The sequence below is a fragment of the Kockiozyma suomiensis genome (assembly GCF_038497685.1).
Source record: "Kockiozyma suomiensis strain NRRL Y-17356 unplaced genomic scaffold V2V93scaffold_3, whole genome shotgun sequence".
NCBI classification, from domain to species: Eukaryota; Fungi; Ascomycota; class Lipomycetes; order Lipomycetales; family Lipomycetaceae; genus Kockiozyma; species Kockiozyma suomiensis.
Genome location: NW_027117666.1, coordinates 905,021 through 926,236, shown reverse-complemented (window position 1 = coordinate 926,236; position 21,216 = coordinate 905,021). Strand labels below are relative to the sequence as shown.

Here is a 21,216-nt window from a genome sequence, read left to right as displayed (position 1 = left end):
AAATATCGTTCATAGTTCGTCGCTTCAGTCATATACTACACCCCATCATGGATCCCTCAATTACCAGCGAAGCTGCGATTGGTGTACGCAACCCCGCCAAATTGGCTCCCTTACCGCACAAAGTGGTCGGCGTCGAAGCCGCTCTGACGGCCCTGGCAGATCCAAGATTTGACGTGAAGCCCGAAATATTTTCAGAGTTTAGTTTAAAAGATAAAGTGGCTGTTGTTACTGGCGGTGACGGAGGTCTGGGTCTGGAGTTTTGTATTGTATTGGCAGAGCTGGGCGCCGCTGTCTACGCCATCGATCTACCAGCTAAACCGTCCGCAGACTTTGAGGCCGCTGCGAAGTACTGCAGAAGATTAGGAACGAGTCTTGAGTACAGACGCGCCGATATTTCTGATTCGCTGCGAGCGACAGCTATACTCGAGGAAATTGCGAATAACAATGATGGCAGAGTCGACGTGCTGATTGCGGCAGCCGGTATTCTTGGAGACGAGCATGACGTCGAGGCATATCCTGCCGAAAGCTTCCGCAAAGTCATGGATATCAACTGTGGAGGCGTATTTTATTCAGCGCAAGCTGCGGCGAAAATCATGAAGAGGAAAGGGATTGCGGGGTCGATTATTCTCATTGCTTCAATATCGGGATCCGTTACAAACAGGGTAAGCATCAGTCAATATCTGCAAATTAGAGCGCGCCTCTTACCATTTATAGGATATGAAATGGTCTGCATATAACGTGAGCAAGTCAGCAGTCGTACAGATGGGCAGGTCAATGGCCTGTGAACTGGGCCAGTTTGGGATCCGAGTAAACACTCTCTCGCCAGGCCACATCCGCACCAAAATGACGGCTCAAACACTTGAATCAGATACCAAAATGGAAGCATTCTGGGCAAGTCTAAATCCGCTAGGCCGTATTGGCGCTATTCATGAGTTGCGTGGAGTTATCGCCTGGCTGTCTAGCGAGGCGTCGTCGTTTTGCACGGGCAGTGATATAATTGTGTCTGGCGGACATACGGCTTGGTAGTCCAAGCCTCCTTTAAAAATCTACGAGCTACGGAATTAATCACTATATACGATATCTGTAGTGTTATCTACCAAATAAAACTGCCCAACAGCTAGTCCACTTATAGACTTAGTCATGATAGCCTTAGGATTACTTAAGCCACTGCGGGGCGGCGGGGTATGTGAGCCGCAGACCGGGAATAACTCCGCCTGCTCGCGGATCGGCCCCGAACAGCAATGCCGGACGCGGGGGCGACGCCCGAGCAAGCCGGCTCGTGGCCGCAGAAGATATAGGTTAATAAAGACCTGCTTGTCTTTGCCCGATAATATTCGATAAAATAGCAATGGCTACCAAGCACTTCTATCCCGCCATTGACGGCCTCGTTGACCAAGCTCTGCTCGGAACTGCTGCATCCAACCCCGGACTTGCGCTGCTACGATCGGAAAAAGTTCTCTACGCCAAAAATCACCCGCGATCTCAGGTCTCCGTCATCTGTGGTGGAGGCTCTGGTCATGAGCCTGCTCACGCTGGTTTCGTGGGCGAAGGCATGCTCGCGGCTGCTGTCTGCGGAGACGTCTTCGCCTCGCCTTCTGCGAAGCAGGTGCAGAAGGGTTGCATGACTGTGCCGTCTGACCAGGGATACATTCTTATCGTCACAAACTACACCGGTGATATGTTGCACTTTGGACTGGCATGTGAGAAAATGAAGGCGGAGGGATACAAGGTTGGTGTTGTTAAGGCTGCAGACGATGTTGCTGTTGGAAGAAAGAACGGTGGAATGGTCGGCCGTCGTGGACTTGCTGGAACAATTATTTGTACGTCCAGACATTCTGCTTTACATTGATCAGAGAGCTCTTTTTCTAATAGTTATATATAGTGGACAAGATCCTTGGAAGCATGGCTTCTGCTGACTGCTCCTTTGACGAGATCATGACTCTGGGCACCGCTGTCGGAGTCTCTCTCGTTACCATTTCCGCTGGTCTTGACCACTGCCATGTTCCCGGTCGTACAACAGCCTATGGAGCAATTGAAGGCGACACTCTGGAAATAGGGATGGGTATTCACAACGAGCCTGGTGTGCGAACAGTGACCCCTATTCCACCTATCGATGATCTAATTGCTGAATTACTGCAATACTTAATTGATCCCAACGATGCGGATCGCGCTTATGTCCCATTTCAGAAGACGGATGAGATAGTCGTCTTAATAAACAATCTCGGTGGGGTCTCAACCTTAGAGCTCCGCGCTGCCACGCAAGCGACCATCGCTGGTCTAAAAACAATTCATGGCATCGTGCCTTCGCGCGTCGTGGCAGGCACATTCATGACCTCCCTCAACGCACCTGCTTTTGCAATCACTCTTCTCAACATCACTCATGCCGCGCGTGAGTCTGGCGTTGACGCATCTCAAATTCTCGAATATTTTGACGCACCTACTGACGCTCTTAGCTGGCCCAAGACTGCGCCGTACTCTGCCGATGCCGCCGAGGAAGAAGCGATTGAAGACGAATCTGAAAAGTCGTTTGCTGAGGATATCACTGTTAATCCTGCGACCCTCGAACGCAAGCTCCGCAAGGCTTGTGAGAACATAATTGAAATAGAGCCCAAACTAACTGAGTGGGACACTGAGATGGGTGACGGTGACTGCGGTGAAACCATCAAGGCTGGCGCCGTCGCACTCCTTGACCTTCTCGACTCAGGACTTGCAAAGACAGGCTCGATACTTCGCGTTGTTGATGCTATGGTCGACATTACAGAAGATCACATGGGTGGAACTTTGGGTGCTGTTTTTGGGATCTTTTTTGCAGCTCTGATGAGCGCTCTGGTTGCAGCGGCTGGTAAGCCTGATGCGCCTATCGAGCAAGTTCTTGCTACTGCTACTGCCGAAGCACTTGCCTCTTTGCGGACTCATACTCCTGCCAAAGAAGGTGACCGTACAGTCATGGACGTTATGATTCCGTTCTCTGCTGCATTTGACGGTGGAAATGTCGAAAAAGCTGCAAAGGCTGCAAAGGAGGCAGCCGAGGGAACTATGAAGTTGATGCCCAAACTCGGACGCGCGACTTATGTTGGCGGGCTTGCTGGTCGGGATCTATTGCCTCCTGATCCAGGTGCATGGGGTGTGCATGAGCTGATTCAGGGATTGGCGGAGTAAGAGTAAGAATAAGAGAACAATTTTTGCTGTTGCTTTTTGTCTTTGCATAGTTGTGTAATTATATATCAGGAGGCTATAATTTCTGTATTGGGTAATAGTAGATTTTGAAGTTCGTTTTCGTCAACTAGTAAACAATGGATGCGGCGCTGTTTTCAGCAGACTTTCTCGCGTCCGCGAGCGATCGCGGTCTTATTCCCGGCGATGACTCCGCATGTATCGGAATAAACTGACTTCAGCAGGACTTTTGGCACTGCAAGACCAAGAGCTCTGCGTCTGTAAATCTCATTTACGGAGGAATGACATAAGCCAAACGAGAGACGGACAAAAGTTGACTTGTATATAAGCTAGACGACGTGGCCCGCCCGTTCTCGCCCTTGGGTCTGCATTGTTGTTTGTGCATTTGCAGTAAAGACATGGAATGAGGTACTGAGGAATGGCAGGTCGTATTCGCTTTGTTGTAGACGAATCTATGGCGCAGTATGATCCCGCGCTTGTAAGCTCGTTGACAAAACCTGGCGGCGGCGGCGGCGGCGGCGGCGACGGTGACGACGATAGTTTTGATGTCGTGCATCGCGCGAAGAGGGTCAGTCGCGCTTGTTTAAGCTGTAAACAGAGAAAAGTATCATAATTTTTTCTTGATTTTTAACTGCGAGATTGCAAGTGCTAATCTGTATAGATCAGATGTTCTGGATCTCAACCATGTGCTGTGTGCATCAGTCGCAATATTGAATGCATATACAGAGAACGCGAAACAGCGTCATCTCCCGCCTCTGAACAACAGCAACAGCACGGCGCAAAACGAAAACGAGAGATTAGCTCGAATGTAAACCTTTCAACAGAGCCAAAAAGCAAAAATACTTCTGTACTGATTCGTCAACCATATTTCAGATGGCTGGGTCCTACTTCTGTAGCGCCCCCAGTCGATGGCATGTTTCGATTAATCTCGGTCAATCTATCTACTAGCCCGACAATAAATTCCTCAGGTGGGGCAATTGAACAATTAGCCAGTCAATCTACCGACCGCCCGTTTATTATTGGTAGACATGAATTTACAAGACCTCCCGGCGCGGACGAGAGTTTATTCTCAAACTCTTCTACTGCTCCCCCAACACGGTCTCCGAGTTTGTCTGCACATAACCACGACCATTCAATCACTGAGCAGTTCTACAATGGTCATTTGAAACCCGAATTACCATCTAAAGAGGCCATTGATGTATTTTACTCATGCTTATCGTCTTTTCTCCCATTCTTAAAGCGCGAAGAGCTTGATTTGCGCATCAAAGATGGAGTAGCGGACGAGTGCATGTTATACGCTATGGCAGCATTAGCAGAGAGAATGCAGCCTGGTAGTGTTGCTGTTGCGGGAATCACTAATAGCGAAGATGTTTCAGAGTTTTATGCCGAACAGGCAAAACTACTAATCATACCGCTACTAGCTATTCCGACCGTGGAGACAGTATATACATTATTATTGATTGCATATCATGAATTTGCAGATGATAGAGATAGTGGTCTATGGGCCTGGAGTGGACTTGCTATTCGAATGAGCTATGATTTAGGACTCCACAAGAATCCTAGCGGTGCGGTTGTGGGTGCAGATCAGGAGCAGATTGATCAACGACGACGAGTGCTTTGGTCAGTTTTTTGCTTGGATAGACTTGTGAGTTGTGGCACTGGCCGCATATGTACTATTCTATTGGATCAGGTTGAGCATCAGGTTGGAGATATTACGACTGGCCATGAAATTGTTAGTGCTGAAGGCATTAGACTCAATGATCCGTTTCCCTATCTATGTCGACTTTTGATTATATTAGGAAAAGTGAGCGATGCTTTGAATTCCTTTACTGCAGGCCAATCATCGAGTCGAGCGAAACCTGAAGTGGATATGCAAACAGTTTTGGGAGATATTCGGACTGAGATTTCAGAATTCCACTCGTCATTACCGCCAGATTTGGTATTTGATGTTTCTAATTTCCAAGCATTTGCACAAACTATGCATGCCCAGTGTCTTCTACTGGTTCATGTCTGGAACCATGCTATTATCTTAGCTTTGTATCATCCAGAACTAGTTTATCCGCGCAGCGCAGTCGATATGACTGGCTGGCAATCAAACCCAAATGCCAATCTGACACGCACGTCGGCAATTAGTATTGCTGACATGATTGCCTTTTCAGAATTAATCTCCCCCGAGGCCTTGTTATCGAATCCGTTTGTTTCGCAGCCGATTTTGATGGCTGGCTCTACATGTCTGACGTTATGGCGTTCGCTGACTTCAGAATCTGACAATTCAGAGCCTAGTAGCTCGGAAGTGGCAGCTAGCACGTTGCATCGCGGTTTTACTACATGTCAAGATGGACTTCGTCGACTTCAGAAACGGTGGAAAGGAGTGAGTTGGCTTTGTTCCATGTTGGATTCTTTAGAAAAATTTGAGCCGGATGTCGATTTGTCGCGAGCAAGTGGGAGTAAAGTTAAGATGCGAGATATGGGATTTGTCAAGCGTGCCTCGATAGACGAGGCGACGCGAACGTGGCTTGCAGAGGAATTCGATAAAGAGGGAGTTAACATGGGTGTTGCAATTGCTGGAATGACAACGGAGAGCGCGGGGAGGTTTTACGAAAAATCAACAGAGAGCGCATCGAGTGGTAATGTTACGAGGGGTACAGGAGACGAGCGGTTGACGTCAGATGAGCTCGGGATGGCGGCTACTGGGGAGCCGATAATAGAGCATGATCTGTATCAAGATGAGCCAAGGATAGAGGATATTAACAGTTCATGGGGGGCGGATGATCCTTTGCGCAGTTTGTTGATGGGAAATATAAGTTTAGACGAATTCCTAAGTCAATAAATGTACATTGTATTATTAATCTTTGTATTATTAATCTATGTCAAATCTAGACGTATTTTTTCTTTGCAATTTCGTTGACCATGATCTCAAAGTTTTTTGGTTCATGGCCAAATCTGCCGATGAAGAGACCATCAACAGCCTCTGGATCCAATTCTGTAAACAGTCCTGGTCCAGCTGATCCGCCATAAATTATTCGTGCAGTTTTTTCTCTACCCAGCTCTTGATCCAACATTGATCTCAAACCAGCGCAGACTTGGTTAATGTATGAAGTAGGTGCAGGCACAGGCTGACCAATCGCCCAGACAGGTTCATATGCAAGGATAATTTCAGAATCAAGAGGCACATTTTTGACAGCCGCCCTGATTTGGTTGGCGACAAACTCGACAGCCGCCGGAACATTACTTTCGTCTCTATCGATTTCACCTACGCAGATGATTGGAATCACTCCATTTTTGGTAGCAGCTGCGGTTTTGAGCGCCACTTCATCGTCCGTCTCGTGAAATATACGACGACGCTCGGCGTGTCCGAGTTCGACGTACTTGATTCCAAATTCTGCCAAGTGCTTAGGCGATACTTCTCCCGTATACGCTCCTTCTTCTTCCCAGAAGCAGTCTTGCGCTCCAGCACCAGTTGATCCCGTACCTGGCGTAGCTGTCGCGTTTAAGACTGCGGCACAAGAAGGTGCAGAGAGAAAATCCGGGACGACGAAAGTCGAGACTCCCAGGGATGATGCGGCAGTTGCTAGAGGAGCGAATGCGGAGATGTAGGATGTCGTTCGCGCTGGGCTGAAGTACATTTTCAGCGAAATGCCGATAATTGGTGTCCGTTTTGGAGCCATGAGTAGTCCAATTATTTGACGTTCAATTGATGTTTTTAACCTATGGATGATTGAGGTAACAGAAGAGACAGTTTCAAAACAGAATTCGTGGAGAGGTGGTAGCCTCGACGAAACGATGACGGGCAACAAGCCGGGCGAGCCGCAAGCCGCACCGGCGGAAGTCCGATGTCACTGCAAAGCCAGGTGTTTTCGAGGACAAGCGCATAACAAGAATGCGGACTTAAAAAGTATGGAGAACGCGTAGATAAATGTATTAAAGGGCTTTGACTTGCTGTTGAAAAGAGTGGGATGCCTGAACTGAAGAAGTGGCCGGTAAGAATTGCGCCTTTTCCATGACTCCGGACATGATTATTTATTGTACACCTTTAAAACGTTCAATATCAACTAGTCAATACCAACTAGTCAATGCCAGCTAAACAATGATTTTAAATCAAATGTATTAACTACTGAGCAAAACCACGTTCCCTATTTTTCTGCAATAAAGAATACACGCGAGATAATCCAGACCACGTGATCTATACACTTAGTAGTCTTCACGTGACTATTAAACGAGACCATATCGATGTAATTTGAAGGCTGCACTGTATTTGTGTATCGAGTACATTTAAAATACTACAACTTTACAATTAGAAGTTTGTATGGAATAATGCGCCTATGCCATCCAGAGTATATGGTCCGAGATTACAATGCCCTGCTTCGAAGGGAAGAGCTACATTGAACTCAGAGCCAATAGATGCAAATGAGCACGATTAGAACAATTACAATATCCAATTATAAGTTTAAGATTGTTTGCTTACGATTAAAATAGTAGACAAGCAATTGCTGTGTCTAGGCTGGAAGTCGAGGTCTGAGATATTAAGGTTTCTTGGTTCCTGAATCTCCAAAGCCACTTATAGCACGATGCAAAATATCTATCGTCTAGTATAATTTGCAATTCAAATAGCGAAAGATAGTTAGTCTGACTAGAGGCTTACAATGTGCAATACTTGGACAATGCGAGAAAAGCAGGATAGAATTACACAAGAGAACAGAATTCAGGGGTTTCATTACTGTTTATGGCAATTCTGTCAGTGGCTTACTACAGAATCGATGTTCTATTTAGTGTTCCTGAAGCAATTGCTTTATATTTCTACTATTACAGTATAATACTAATAGACATGTACGGTACTGCGGTAACTTCCACAAGTCAGTAGACGGACCGATAATGGAGTAGATGCAGTGGTCAGGCGGCCGTTGAGGGGTGGCTAGCTGCTTACACAACTCACAGATGACCAGCCTCACATCTCTGCTTCTGTTTGACCACAATATCCACTCTCAATACTTGTATTCACAAATAATAATATATCATCTCTGGAACTACGAAGAGAGTAAACTATTCTGGCAAAAGCAACGTCATATGCAGCGCAACCACTGCTGTCAAGTGACGTCAACTAATCGAGACCAGAGCCGCAGTCGACAGCCAGCTGCATATATCTCAAAGACATTACTCACTTGCGTCGCCCTGCTTCGGCCCACGCTATCGGCGCTCCACTTCTCCATCTTCTACTGCTTCCACAAATACTGCCTCAGCTTATCGTGCTCCTTCTTCGTCTCCTGTTTGGAAATAATGTCAGCAGCAGCAGAGTCGACGCCTCGACGACCGCGTCTCTCGGCTGCCTTTCGCTCGTACTCAAACTCGCGTCTGTCGCGCTCCTCGAATAACAATTCCGCCGCCGCTGCCGCCGCCCCTACTCCTGCCTTGGCTTCCTCCTCTTCGCTCTCGCCTGGTGCATCTATCAGAGCTTCTCTTAGACCTCGCTCGCATACTCTTTCAACTCCGACAGCTGCGCCTGTAGCCGTTGACCAGACACCGCTCGCAGCCGGCATTCCATCGTCATCCTCCCCTGCCGCTGCCTCCTCGTCTGCCAGTTTGCCGGTTACTCCAGCTGCGGCATCGTCAACTGCAGACGAGGAACCCTGTATCCGCATGTCCACTTTCATCGACCATTCGACAGCTACCCCTGCACTGTACTTTGAACCTATAGAGCGTAAAGGACGCGAAGGTGTCACTATTCGTTTGGGTCGTTACACTGACAAGAAAGAGATACCAAATGCAGAGGTGCCATACGCTCCGGTTGTATTCAAAAGTAAAGTTGTTTCTCGCACTCACGCTGAACTGTGGGTTGACAATGGACAGGTGTGTATTCTATTTTATTCTATTTTTATTTATAAATAGTCGTACTGAATAATGCCTGCTAGTGGTACGTCAAAGATGTGAAATCTTCATCCGGTACTTTTCTCAACCGCATCAGATTATCGCCAGCCTGCACGACATCCCAAGCATTCCCAATCAAAGACGGCGACATTCTACAACTAGGCATGGACTTTCGAGGTGGCTCAGAGGAAGTATACAAATGTGTTAAGATGCGGGTCGAAATCAATCGGTCCTGGCAGAAGCGGATAAACAACTTCAACGTTTCCGCCCACTCTCGACTGCGCAGTTTGACACAAGAGAAACCATCGGCAGGACAGCAGCAAGAGTGCAGTATCTGTCTGGTTGCGGTGGCGCCGTGTCAAAGTTTATTCGTGGCGCCGTGTTCGCATGTGTGGCATTATAAATGCATAAGACCCATTATTGTTAAATCATACCCACAGTTTTTATGTCCTAATTGTCGGGCAGTATGTGATTTAGAAGCCGATGTTGATGTTCCGGAACTTCCGGTGGTTGAAGAACAGCCTACAGATGCTGCTCCTGATCAAGTACACTCTGAAGATGGTTTAGACGATGTACATAGTGATGACGTTAGTGGATCCTCAGAAGGAAGTGGAAGTGGAATACCACCATTAAGCTCTTCTGGTCCCGTAAAGCCATCGGATGAAGCTGGCTTGGCGGAGAATATGGCGTCGAGAATGAGTTTAAACAACGTCCTTACACCTGCTAATGAAGCTGGACCATTTGTCTTTGACAACATGATTATCAATGAGTCTCCTACCGCTGCCGGTAATGCAGCTTAGTTTGGCTGACTACGATGCATTTTTTTTTATTTGTGGGTGTTCTAGAATGAAGAGGTTGAAGACGGGCGTTTCTTTTTGTTCACAGTGCTGTGTTTTTCTCTTTTATTTTGAGTTTGAAAAAATGATTTCTGACATGCCTTGTATTGCCTTTCTCTTTTTTTTTTCTTTTTGTTTTTTGGGTTTCAGGCGAACTGTTTTTTTTCTTTGTTATAGTCGTTTCTTTGTGCGTTGCTATAAATTCATATAGCTGTATTCATATCCTGATTAACTCGTCATGTCGTTGACAGAAATATTAGAGATAAAAGAGAAAATAAGAACAAAGAACGAAATTACTCGGGTCGCAGCATATGTTTGGGTATAATTTGAAAGTTTGATATGTGATACATATTCATACTGTGTGCTTGTGAATAGCTGTGAGTTTGATATATCATCAGACTTGTTTATAAGATATTGAAAAATATATAGTGATTATCAGTAATATACTGAATAAAGAATTATGCAATAAAAGCGAAAAGAAAGAAAAACCAGAATGGGAGAGTTATGCATTTATACGTCTGAAGCGAAAAAGTGGTCGCAATATAGTTCTTCGCTTTTTGACAGTAAGTGCAGTATCCGCAAGTGCTCTTTTATTCTCGACTTTTCTTTGAAATAATCGGCGAAAAGGGTTTTGCAACTGTCGCGGTGAAGAAGGAAGTATTGATGCAGCTGAGTTGGAAGGTACTCTAAACACTTGATTGTCGTCAATATTTGAATTCTCATTGAGCACTGCTGACAAGTAAGCGATGTGTCGAGCAATTAAATCAGAATTTGCCGATTCATTTGCCGAATTATGGTTTTGTGATGTTGTATCAAATAACGCGGCTATGACTTCCATTCGACAACGGAAACTGGATGTATCTGATAATTCGCGAGTATTAGAAGATGAGGAAGCTAATAGAGTCTGTATATCTCTTAGATCATTGAAACTTGGTTCTTCTTCCTGAAATGAAATGTCAGAGTCATTAAGACTGTCGCAGATGATTGCATTATTTGGTATCAAAGTAGAAAGCGCAGTTTCCAGTTCATGCTCGTCAAGTAATATAGTTTCCCCGCGAATAATTTTGAACTGCGAAATTAGATATGCAGAAAGTTCAGTAATATAATACCGGGCCAGAAATACGAATATGAGATAGAAAGTGATTATATTTGACATTGCTTTGCTTGTGGAGTGTGAGAATATTCAACTAGACTGAATAGTACTTATGTGGTTTTTGGTTGAGCTGACTTAGGAAGATAGTAAATAACTGTCACGTGCGGACGCATTTCAATAATTCACGAAAACTTACGAGTGAGAAATAGTCTATTATCTAATATAGACGAAGGATTTTTCAACACACTATATGATATGAGGAGCATTAAGGTTGAGCTGCGGTCAAAACATGCTAATATCAAGAATTAGGTTGCTGGGCAAAAGATGAGGGATTTCATTGGAATGTATATCTCTGCTCGCTTTTACTATCCACATATCAATTATCATTCATTGTTACTGATGTATCTGATAAATGGACTGATGAAATGCTGAGACACTGTTCACCTTCAGTTTTGCTAACGAATGGAGGTGATAAATAAGCGTAGCTCTCTACAAGATTGAGAGATTTACGGATACTTAAGTGCCTGAAACCGATGATAATGATGATGATAAAGACGAAAATACAAGTAACAAGCCAATGCGATAATTATGTATAACTATTCTCTTGTAGACTACAGAATCACCAGTTATTGAGCTGTTTGCAGTATAATCGCAGGAGTGGCAGGACCCTGACTGCGCGTCGATAACTCGAAAGAGGCGCTTATTGAGATCTTGTGATGCAGCGAGATCTACTAGGGTTATCGTCACGGGTCTTTGTTGCACACGTCCCAATATTCTTAATCATTTTCTCGCCAAGACAAAAATAGGATGAATAATGGGGCAGAGGAAATGGATAGTAAACAAAGCGCAGGCTGTGTCTGCACGCGAGGCGCAGCAGACGCGTCGCACATGCACTATAATCTTTGAGATAAGGCATGAATGAATAAACTTAGAGAACATAGCTTCATAGGCGCAGTGGCCAGAGGCAATTCTATTTAGAGAGTGCCGCACTAGGCTGAAAGGGTCAAGAGCCAGCCGCTTCGAAGAGGCTGGTGAGCTACTGCGCCCGCGTTGTTTGCATACTTAAACAATCCTCTGCGCTCGCTCTTTTCCTCCTCCACTATTTCTTATCAGCCAATCTCATTTATATCCAATCAATCTATCTTTTCAATAAGTCTTTTCATTCATAGCAATGGCCGCCGGACGCAACTGCTTCATCGTCTCCTTCCCCTTTCTCGTATGTTCGTCTTCTGTCTTATCTTTATTTTCTTCTACTAACTTGGCATAGTTCACGATCGCGACCTTTGTGCTCACAGTTTTTGTCATCGTCGGCAACCTCACCAACCATGGTCTCCTCTCCAAACTCTACTTTATGCGGATAGATATGTCGCTGGTCAGCGACAGCGAGACCTCCATCTTGTCTTCCGCCAACTTGCCTTCCGCCAACTGGCCTGACTTTTACCAGGTCGGTCTCTGGAACTATTGCCAAGGATCGATTGTTAACAACGTCTACACTGTTGATAACTGCACCAAAACTACCGGACTCTTTGCATTCGACTTCGCGACTATCGTTAAAAGCGCTTCTAGCGCCGATCTTACCGGGATTGTCGATGAATTCTCAGCAAATGTGGTAAAGAGTTACAAAGCTTTATCGTATGCTATGACAATCCTTTTCTGTCTTGCTGCTGTTTTTGCCGTCATGGAATTTGTCACCGGATTCTTTGCTTTTCATTCTCGTGGAGGCTCTTTCTGCGCTCTTATCATCGCTGGTCTCTCTCTTGTCTGCTCGCTGGCGTCCATTGCGATCGCTACCGCAATTTACAAGCTTTGGGTGAAAGCTTTCTTTGAGGCTTCCACTTCCCTCGAAATCTCGGCTTCGCTCGGAAAAACCACTTATGCACTTGGCTGGGCTGCCGCCGTTGCTGCCTTGCTCTCGGCTATCTTCTGGTTCTTTTCCATCTGCGTTGGCTCAACTCGTCATGCTCGTACCGAGAAGGATATCATCTACACTCCAGTTGAGAACCCGAGCAGTGTCAGATATTAAAATTATGACCACTTGATAGAATAATAACGCATTTTTTTCTCATTTTTTCTCATTTTTACTCATTTTTTTATCATCTTTTGAGCTAGGAGAAGAGGTTTTTTTGTTAATCTCTGTACATATTTGGGTGTTTTTGGGAGTTTACGCAATAAATTTGTGCTTCAATCTGACAACTATTTGATAATAGCAATTATTTATCTGGTAGATATACTTGTAGTGAGTTCCAACGTGGAGGTTAAGAATTTATTCAAAAGCGTACGAGACCCTCAGAGTAATTTAAGCTGCTGGTTACCCCGTTGGGAGTTTGCTCATCGGCCGCTGCTCAGGTGATTGCGATGCAGTGAATGTTCATTTGACTAGATAACTTATGCTCCAGTTGCGGAGTCTGTATAGTAGTCAAAGGGAGAATTAATGGATCCTGAGACTATCATGAACGAGCTGGCACAGGAGGCGCCGGTGATTTTGCGGGATGAAGGCATAGAAGATTGCATATGCAAGTATCACGGCGTTGATCTCACTGCTCTATTGCCGCGGGAGGTTTTATTGCGGATATTGAAAAACCTCGAACCAACTGATATAGTACGACTAAGAAAGGTGAGCTGTTAGACTTTTCTATTTGCCTGTTTTCAGATGTGGTGGAGCTCTCATGAGAGGAAAGTAGCTTACGGGTGTGTAGGTGAATCGGTGTCTCAATACATTATCGCGCGACGGAGAGCTATGGCAATATATAGGTGGTAGTCCGTTCTTTTATGACATGAAACCTAGTATATTGCTTGATGTTATAGTCGGTGCGGGACCATTTGTTCGTGAATTAAATCTCCGCGGGCACAAGAATCTATCTCCGCAGGATTCGCTTGCTATATCGAAAGAAGTCAAGCAGCTTACATTTGTTTCGCTTGAGCAGAATGGGCATTTTGACCATAACGCATTAACGCATTTGCTACGAGGAAATCCCAGTTTGAAGTTTCTGGCTGCGACTGGGACTTTTGCGTTTACTAATGCGACTTGTTTTACAGTCAGCGTGACTTGTCGAGACCTTGTGATGCTTGATGTGTCGCATTGCAAGATGGTTACTGCCGATGGGGTCTTTGACGTTTTAAAATCCTGCACAAAGATTAAAGATCTGAATATCTCCTCTCTACGTGGCGTAGAAGACCATAAGTTTCTTGTCGCATTACATGACATTCTACCTAATCTCACACGGTTGATCATGGCCTTCTGCGTCGATCTCACAGATACTTCTATTCGGGTCTTGCGAACCGGATCAACAGACCCTATACCAGCCGATCCGATATCCGGCGAATTGGCTACCTCAACACTACACTTGCGTCACTTAAATTTATCATACTGCACCCAGCTCACAAATCGAGCGATGAAAGATCTCGCGGGGATGTTCCCTGAAATAAGTGAATTAGAAATTGCAGGATTACGTTCAATTGGCGACCGCGGGTTGAAATCATTATTCAAAACCACCCGGCGATTGCGTTATCTTGACTGTGATCAGGTGGGGAACGTCGGAAATCCGACGCTTGCGTACCTGTCTTGCTACTGCAAAAGACTAGAGCATGCCTCATTTTCATATTGTGTCAATATTACTGACGAAGGCATAATTTTACTGCTAAGATCTGCGCCGCTGTTGAGAAATCTGGATCTAGATAATACGCGAGTGACGGATGCCGTTCTTGAGACGGCAGCCGATGTAACGAGAGCACGTATTACCAAAGCGTTGACTGAGAGATCTAATGACGAAGTTTTGACATATAGCTCGGGGGTCTTGTTGCATATCACGGTGTATGACTGCTCAAATATTACATGGTACGGCGTGTTAACTATTATGCGGCGAAACATGGAACGCGTGGCTGTGTCCGCGAGCGGCATACCATCAGCTCGGGACCGTAGAGCTCACGAGACACTATACTATATTGACAGAGCTGTACCAGATACTCAAGTTGCTCCAGACGAGACTCCACCGCGTATACCGGTCTGTCAACTTAGTTTTAGGGATAATTATTTACGAGAGGACATGAGGCTTGTTTCTGCCGGTCAGATTTATGTTCATTTCCCATTTGTCTATGAGTCTATTTTTCTGCGGCACCTGTCGTTTGTACATGGTCAGCGACCCCCAGATTACGTGCGCGCAGCAGCTTTGACGATGGACTGGGCAACATACTGCGCGGGTCAAAACTCGAATGCGTATTTTGGATTCAGGCGATACGTACAGCATGCGATGCTAAGCACTCCAAATATATGTATCATGGGATTTGAGTCTTGGATACATAATCACCCGTCAATTGCTTCGGCCATGGGTTTTGACGTAGATGAAGTTCTGCTCGGGTCGAATCTTGTCACACCTCCGCCATCGCCTGCACAATCTATACACGAACTTGCAATGGGCACCGCAAGTCCACCAGCGCTCCAGCGCCGACTTTCGCAATTTGTGGCGCATGGATTGACACCCAAGAGATCTTTGAGTGTGCGACAAATTGGTGATGCTTTACGCGAATATATAGTAGCCACGGGCGATAACTCGGAGTCTGAGTCCACACTCGAAGCAGTTTTTCGGGAAACGTTTATCGATGAACGATTGAATGAGGTGATTAATCCTGACGCAGATGGTTACGCTAATCAGAATGCTGCTGATGATGGTGGGGGTGAAGGTGGAGGCGGTGTTGCAGAGGGAGGTTTCTCGAGGAGATCTAGCTCATTATGCGTGATTACTTGATGTAGGGTTCTTGCTGTCTTTAATAATGATTTTTTTTGTTTGCTAGGGTTGATTGGTAGACATATATACGGTATAACGACTTATGAATTAATTATCAAGGAATACGGCTGTTTTTTTATGGGAGGCTAGTTATGTCTAGGGGAATATATATCTTTTTACAAACTATTTATTGGTTTTGAGTACTCGTATGCGGTAGTGTGAATCTAGTTTCGATTCTCATTGAGCTGTTAACCTCTTACCTTATTACTACTTAATTCAGAGCATTTTTCATGTCGGAAAATAACATACAAATACTCTCTATAGTACATAACTTACAGCATTTGACACAGTAATACACTCGCTATTATAGTTTCGGCTAGTTGGGAATAGTATACATAACGCTCTGCGGCTCAAACCTTATCACTAAACGCTTTGTTTAAAACTATAAATTGAGAGTATGAAAAGAAATCAAATAATAAGCTTTATCGTCTTTTATGGATATGAATTCAATTGTAATATCTTGCTTTTTTTATCTCAAAGACCAGATATGCTACAGATCGTAAGTATAAGCACATTATCTAATTGATTAACCAAAGAGTTCCTACACAGTAATAAAAAAAAGAACTTTTTCGTTCAAATTAGTCTTCAAAACATTTTATCTATCAAATAACAAGATATTGTTATAGAGGGCAAGGTTTAGATCATGGCCAATATAGCGATAAGGACACCAAAGATACCAGAAGCAGGCGCCAAAGCAGCAGTGGTAGCCACGTTCTTGGTAGCAGTAGCGGCAGCCGAGCTGCTGCCGGCAGATGAAGAGGCAGAAGCTGAAGCTAAGGAAGTGACAGCTGTAGCTGAGGTCGATGAAACAGCGGCGGCAGAAGTCGCGGAGGTCGAGACAGTAGTGGCGTCAAAAGCGGAGCCGAGAACAGTCGAGTTGAGAGTGACGGAGGAGGCGACGGTCTTGGCAAAGTTGTCGGTCGCGGTGGAGTAAGTGAAAGACTGAGCGGTGTATGAAGCGTATTCTTCACCCCAGACATTTTTAACTGAGTCTAGCACGCCCTTACCGTTACGATTGGTAGCTTCAACATTAGGAGGAGGAATTGGGATCGACTCGTCGTTGTAATATCCCGGAGCCGAGAAGTTATTGTAGATGCTTGACAAGTCAATATCAACAGTAGCAATGCTGAGGTCGTCGGCAACGAGCGAAAATACGTTAGCGTCAACGTCTCCGCGGCCGAGATGCGGGAGATCCCAGTTGGCCTCGACGGTGGCGAGCTCGGAGTAGTGGTTGTAGAAAGTGCTGTCCTCGGTTCCCTGCAGCTTCTCGGGAACCGCGCCTCCAAGAAGCAGAGCATAGACGCGGTTAGGAATGGCGTAGTTCTCGTTCTCATCAAAGGTAAGGAGAACAAGAGTGTCCTTCATAAAGTAAGAGTTGTTGAGCAAAGGCTCAAGGAATGAGCGCGACCACGAACCAGAGACGTCGATGTTGGTATCATGTCCATCGTTGGTCATGTTGGGAGTGATGAACATCCACTGGGGAAGTGACTCGTTCTCAAGGTCATCGTAGAAGGAAGTGAAGTTCTTGATGTTCTCAATACGCGAGGAATTATTGACAACGTTGTCAAACAGGATAAGAGGATTATGTTTGCGAACATAGTCGTTGGCAAAGGTTTCCTGGTTAGAGTAGTTGAAACCTTGGTAACCGGCATAGGGCTGGTGCTCCTGGTACTCTGCCCACGAGATTCCTTTGGTGTCGAGCAAGTCGACGACATTGGAAACGTTGGAGGGGATACGGAAGAAGTCATCCGAGTTCATACCCATGTAATCGCCAGAGACGGCAGCAAAATACTGATCTATATATTAGCACCAATGAAATTGCCAATACAAAAAAAGTTCATACATTGGGCTCAGACGGGTGAGTGAGCGAGAAGTAGTTGGTAAGCTTGATGGCGTACTGCGAGAGCCACTCCATATCAGCCTGGGTATCAGCGGCCTCAAAGTCCTGGATAGAAGAAAAATAGAATCAGTTTAAATGCACAGAATACGCAGAATCTAGTATGCTTTGCCATACTGTATTCTCAAGCCAGATGATGACGAAGCGGTTAAAAAAGGAGCCTTCAACATCCGACGCGAATTCGCCAACACCGGCAGTGGCAGCAGCAGCCTGGATCTCGGAGTATGAGGGTGAGACGGTCGAGAATGAGGGGGTAGGGTCTGCCGACGACGAGGCGGCGGCGGCGGCGACGGAGGAGATGACACCCACGAGGCCAAGAACTGAAGAGCCGTACTTCATTTTTGGATACAGAGCAGGTAATGGCAGATGTAGAAAAAAAGAGACAGGATATTGACATGCAGCGCGAGGGGTATCTATATAGTCATGACAGACGCAGAATGGCACGCGGCAAGACGACCAGCCTATCGCATTCGGGTGCCGAGGCAGGCGGCGGGCGATGACAGCCAGCAGAGTGCGAGAAAATGCAGATGCAGCCAATAGCGAGGTCTGTGATTGTCTGACGGGCCAGCTTGATGGCTACTGAAACGAGCGAACCGAGAAGCTTGTATGGTTCGGCGTGTCTTGGCCTGCCGAGCTTTGCACACGTGCGTATCTTGCGCCGCGCACTCGTGGCCCACGTGTGTGGAGGAACTGCTGTCGCTGGCTGCCAGTCGCGAGGCCTTTGATGAAGGCGCAGATGGCCAATTTACGGATGTTCTTCCGTGTGTTATCTTGTACAATGAATAAATGCCTTGCTGTACTTTGTCTGTTTGGTGAGGGTGCGCAGGAGAGCACGAGTACTCAGTCTACCAACGCCAAGCACAGTTCTTCAGGCTTGGCCAGTGGCAGTACTCGAGGTGAATGGATAGAAGTCGCGAGGAAATAGTCTGTTCTACAATACTTATCTCGCAATAAAAAAGTTTAGCTTAGCCCAAGCTCCGGCTAGACCCTGTTTTGCTGGACACTATTTTACTTATTCCCTCTTTCCACTCTTCCCTTCTCTTCCTGTTCCTTTCGTATTTTCTCCTTGCTACTTTCTGTTGTATACTTTCTTTCATCTTATATCAAATGGAAAGAACAGATCATACAGAAAAATCAAAATCTCACAAGCCGTTCTGGCGTAGCCAATTGTTCTACATGGGGACCGGCATCCTCGTCATCGCCGCCGTCGCCCTCGGCATGGGCATAGGTCTGCGCAAATACCAAAATTCAAGCAACCCTTCGAGTTCATCGACTTCAAGTTCGTTAAACGAAGACTGGCGGCTTGATACTTCGACTGCATACGCCGTAGCCGCAGACTGGGATTCATCTGCCGAGCCTACCACGCGAGTGTACAACCTTACGATATCGGAGACCACTGGCTGGCCCGATGGATATAATCGTACTCTTACAGTGATCAATGGACAGTTTCCGGGTCCTCTGATTGAAGTTAATGCAGGCGACCGTCTGATTGTGAATGTCATCAACAATGGTGTAAATGCTACCACGATGCATTTTCATGGATTATTCCAAAACGGTTCAAATTACATGGATGGCGTCACTGGTATTACTCAATGCCCAATCCCGGCCGGCAGTTCGTTTCAGTACAATTTTACTATTTCCGATAGCCAATACGGCACGTACTGGTATCATTCGCACTACGGCACGCAGTACTCGGATGGTGTATATGGACCACTTGTGATTCACTCGGCTGACGAGGATGAGATGATTGGTGATATGTACGATTATGACCAAGTTGTGCTGATTCAAGATTGGTATCATGGGGTATCATTCGGATATTTACCAGAGTACCTGGCCTCCAACAACGAGAATACCGAGCCCACTCCCGACAATGGTCTTATTAATGGGGCGAATTTCTTTAACTGCTCGTTAAAACCCGATGATACATGCTACCAAGCTGAATCCAAGCGAGAACTTTTCAACTTTGAGCGTGACAAGACTTATCGACTTCGCGTTATCAATGTTGGATCATTTGCTGAAATCGACTTCTCGGTTGATTCTCATCCGTTTACTCTCGTCGAGGCCGACGGCACTACTGTCAAACCGTCTACATTCCATAAAGTGCGCATTGCCGTCGCACAGCGATATTCGGTACTAATGACAACAAACGTTACTGCGTCTGACTCTCAAAATGATACATATTGGATGCGTGCCGAGCTGAATAAGTTCTGCTTCAAGGAATCTAACCCAGTTCTCGACGTTGGCGTCAAAGCGGCGATAAAGTACACCAACACGACCGATTCTGTCGCGCGCTTGACTATGGTTAGCAAATCTTCACGAGTATCGACGACGACTAACTCATGGGACGACCGGGATGCGAACGTGCGGTGTCTTGATCTGGATAATAATTCAATTGAGCCATTTGAAAAACTTGAGGTTCCTAATGCGACGCATTTTTTCCGTCTCGATTCCAGTTTTTTTATCGGTGCCTATCAGCTTGATCTTGCTTATATCAACGGCACCAGCTGGGTGTCTGCCGATACTCCTACGCTATATTCTGCATGGGAGCAACTGAGTCCAGCAGGACTTGGTGCTAATAGCAGCGATAGCAATGCGACAAGTTTACTCAACACGGTCGGACCGCTAGAATTGGGGGTCTATGCAGGAAACAAAAATCAATATGTCATCAACGTACCCGATTACGCCGTCGTCGACATCCTGCTCAACAATCTTGACGATGGCTCGCATCCTTTTCATTTACACGGATACAAATTCTGGGTGATGGATTCAGGAAGAGGGAATTATAAGTATACAAATTACGGCAATTGGACGTCAGATAATCCGATGCTGCGCGATACTGTCACTGTGCAGTCATATGGATGGGCTATTCTGCGCTTTGTGGCAGATAATCCGGGTCTCTGGGCTTTCCACTGTATGTCATTATTATCTCTTTTCACTTTTCATGGGCCGAGCTAACTTGACTAATAGGCCATATCACATGGCACTTAGAAGCCGGCTTGATGATGCAATTCCAGACAATGTCTAGCCAGATTGGCACTCTTAATCCACCGTCGGAGTGGCAGCAACTGTGTGCGGCTTGATGAGGAATATATAGAATGCTTGATCAATGATTTACTTTAAGATTTTGGGACAAGGGTAGCAAGATATAATTGAGTCCGTATATATTAATTCTGGCGATGATGCCGCTATGGCGTGCTGCCTAGTTTCATAGATTTAAGTGTGAGAGTAGAGACGGCATAACGTAGGAACTGAAAATCGCCTGATTTACAATATGATCAGACGATGATGATATTATCAGCTGAGAGGATTAGAAACATGCACACTTATGCCACAGCAATGACGACAGCATCATAGTCTATTTAAGGTTAAGCATAAGCGCACAATGTTCCGGCTCTCCGCGCGCCCGCCGGAGTAATGGCGATGGGCTGAGCCAGCGCGCGGCTCGTAGGTCGGGTAGCTGGCTGAAGCTGCATACTTGCTTTAGGAGTGTTTGCAAAGAATATACAAAAAGCAGTTGGATATCAGAGAAGCCGAGTATTCGAGATAATAAGGCTTTTCTCAATATATGTTTTT

General features: G+C 45.8%; 10 protein-coding genes across 10 annotated transcripts; 7 read left to right on the top strand and 3 right to left on the bottom strand.

Annotated features, from left to right (window-relative positions):
* Positions 1-47: 47 nt before the first annotated feature.
* V2V93DRAFT_321778 (uncharacterized protein) lies at positions 48-1,026 on the top strand (the record flags this gene model as incomplete). The annotated part of the gene is made up of 3 exons (XM_066907376.1): positions 48-131; positions 180-662; positions 715-1,026. The coding sequence occupies 3 exons, from the start codon at positions 48-50 to the stop codon at positions 1,024-1,026; spliced, it is 879 nt and encodes a 292-aa protein (XP_066767622.1).
* Positions 1,027-1,187: 161 nt separating this feature from the next.
* Positions 1,188-3,287, top strand: V2V93DRAFT_164592 (Dak1 domain-containing protein). The gene is made up of 2 exons (XM_066906905.1): positions 1,188-1,820; positions 1,883-3,287. Exons 1-2 carry the CDS (start codon positions 1,349-1,351, stop codon positions 3,157-3,159), a joined length of 1,749 nt encoding a protein of 582 aa, XP_066767621.1. The 5' UTR covers positions 1,188-1,348; the 3' UTR covers positions 3,160-3,287.
* Positions 3,288-3,328: 41 nt separating this feature from the next.
* On the top strand, positions 3,329-6,122 carry V2V93DRAFT_365964 (fungal-specific transcription factor domain-containing protein). Its single transcript, XM_066909207.1, has 2 exons — positions 3,329-3,778; positions 3,836-6,122. The coding sequence occupies exons 1-2, from the start codon at positions 3,593-3,595 to the stop codon at positions 6,002-6,004; spliced, it is 2,355 nt and encodes a 784-aa protein (XP_066767620.1). The 5' UTR covers positions 3,329-3,592; the 3' UTR covers positions 6,005-6,122.
* Positions 6,012-6,937, bottom strand: V2V93DRAFT_365963 (Triosephosphate isomerase). Its single transcript, XM_066909206.1, has one exon. The coding sequence runs from the start codon at positions 6,840-6,842 to the stop codon at positions 6,051-6,053; it is 792 nt and encodes a 263-aa protein (XP_066767619.1). The 5' UTR covers positions 6,843-6,937; the 3' UTR covers positions 6,012-6,050.
* A 1,865-nt stretch (positions 6,938-8,802) lies between these two features.
* V2V93DRAFT_317329 (SMAD/FHA domain-containing protein) lies at positions 8,803-9,536 on the top strand (the record flags this gene model as incomplete). The annotated part of the gene is made up of 2 exons (XM_066907244.1): positions 8,803-9,018; positions 9,081-9,536. Coding segments are annotated over 2 exons (672 nt in total), but the record flags the coding sequence as incomplete, so codon positions are not given.
* An 838-nt stretch (positions 9,537-10,374) lies between these two features.
* Positions 10,375-11,028, bottom strand: V2V93DRAFT_357539 (uncharacterized protein; the record flags this gene model as incomplete). The annotated part of the gene is made up of 1 exon (XM_066908032.1): positions 10,375-11,028. The coding sequence occupies one exon, from the start codon at positions 11,026-11,028 to the stop codon at positions 10,375-10,377; it is 654 nt and encodes a 217-aa protein (XP_066767617.1).
* A 1,108-nt stretch (positions 11,029-12,136) lies between these two features.
* V2V93DRAFT_390360 (actin cortical patch SUR7/pH-response regulator pali) lies at positions 12,137-12,988 on the top strand (the record flags this gene model as incomplete). Its single annotated transcript, XM_066912401.1, has 2 exons — positions 12,137-12,181; positions 12,233-12,988. The coding sequence occupies 2 exons, from the start codon at positions 12,137-12,139 to the stop codon at positions 12,986-12,988; spliced, it is 801 nt and encodes a 266-aa protein (XP_066767616.1).
* A 408-nt stretch (positions 12,989-13,396) lies between these two features.
* Positions 13,397-15,707, top strand: V2V93DRAFT_378845 (uncharacterized protein; the record flags this gene model as incomplete). Its single annotated transcript, XM_066911981.1, has 2 exons — positions 13,397-13,579; positions 13,662-15,707. The coding sequence occupies 2 exons, from the start codon at positions 13,397-13,399 to the stop codon at positions 15,705-15,707; spliced, it is 2,229 nt and encodes a 742-aa protein (XP_066767615.1).
* A 469-nt stretch (positions 15,708-16,176) lies between these two features.
* V2V93DRAFT_365955 (putative acid phosphatase) lies at positions 16,177-18,361 on the bottom strand. Its single transcript, XM_066909205.1, has 3 exons — positions 17,761-18,361; positions 17,590-17,691; positions 16,177-17,537 (listed from the first exon to the last, which is right to left on the bottom strand). The coding sequence occupies exons 1-3, from the start codon at positions 17,980-17,982 to the stop codon at positions 16,383-16,385; spliced, it is 1,479 nt and encodes a 492-aa protein (XP_066767614.1). The 5' UTR covers positions 17,983-18,361; the 3' UTR covers positions 16,177-16,382.
* A 500-nt stretch (positions 18,362-18,861) lies between these two features.
* Positions 18,862-20,723, top strand: V2V93DRAFT_321682 (Cupredoxin; the record flags this gene model as incomplete). Its single annotated transcript, XM_066907369.1, has 2 exons — positions 18,862-20,554; positions 20,611-20,723. 2 exons carry the CDS (start codon positions 18,862-18,864, stop codon positions 20,721-20,723), a joined length of 1,806 nt encoding a protein of 601 aa, XP_066767613.1.
* Between the last annotated feature and the right edge of the window lie 493 nt (positions 20,724-21,216).

What these genes read in the sequence shown, in the direction of transcription:
- V2V93DRAFT_365955 (XM_066909205.1), bottom strand. Translation starts at nt 17,982, where the DNA reads ATGAAGTACGGCTCTTCAGTTCTTGGCCTCGTGGGTGTCATCTCCTCC. An exon ending in TCATCTGGCTTGAGAATACA is followed by an intron (nt 17,692 to 17,760) that starts GTATGGCAAAGC and finishes TCTTCTATCCAG; the next exon opens with GACTTTGAGGCCGCTGATAC. An exon ending in CTCACCCGTCTGAGCCCAAT is followed by an intron (nt 17,538 to 17,589) that starts GTATGAACTTTT and finishes TATATAGATCAG; the next exon opens with TATTTTGCTGCCGTCTCTGG.
- V2V93DRAFT_164592 (XM_066906905.1), top strand. Translation starts at nt 1,349, where the DNA reads ATGGCTACCAAGCACTTCTATCCCGCCATTGACGGCCTCGTTGACCAA. An exon ending in ACTTGCTGGAACAATTATTT is followed by an intron (nt 1,821 to 1,882) that starts GTACGTCCAGAC and finishes AGTTATATATAG; the next exon opens with TGGACAAGATCCTTGGAAGC.
- V2V93DRAFT_365963 (XM_066909206.1), bottom strand. Translation starts at nt 6,842, where the DNA reads ATGGCTCCAAAACGGACACCAATTATCGGCATTTCGCTGAAAATGTAC.
- V2V93DRAFT_365964 (XM_066909207.1), top strand. Translation starts at nt 3,593, where the DNA reads ATGGCAGGTCGTATTCGCTTTGTTGTAGACGAATCTATGGCGCAGTAT. An exon ending in TAAGCTGTAAACAGAGAAAA is followed by an intron (nt 3,779 to 3,835) that starts GTATCATAATTT and finishes TAATCTGTATAG; the next exon opens with ATCAGATGTTCTGGATCTCA.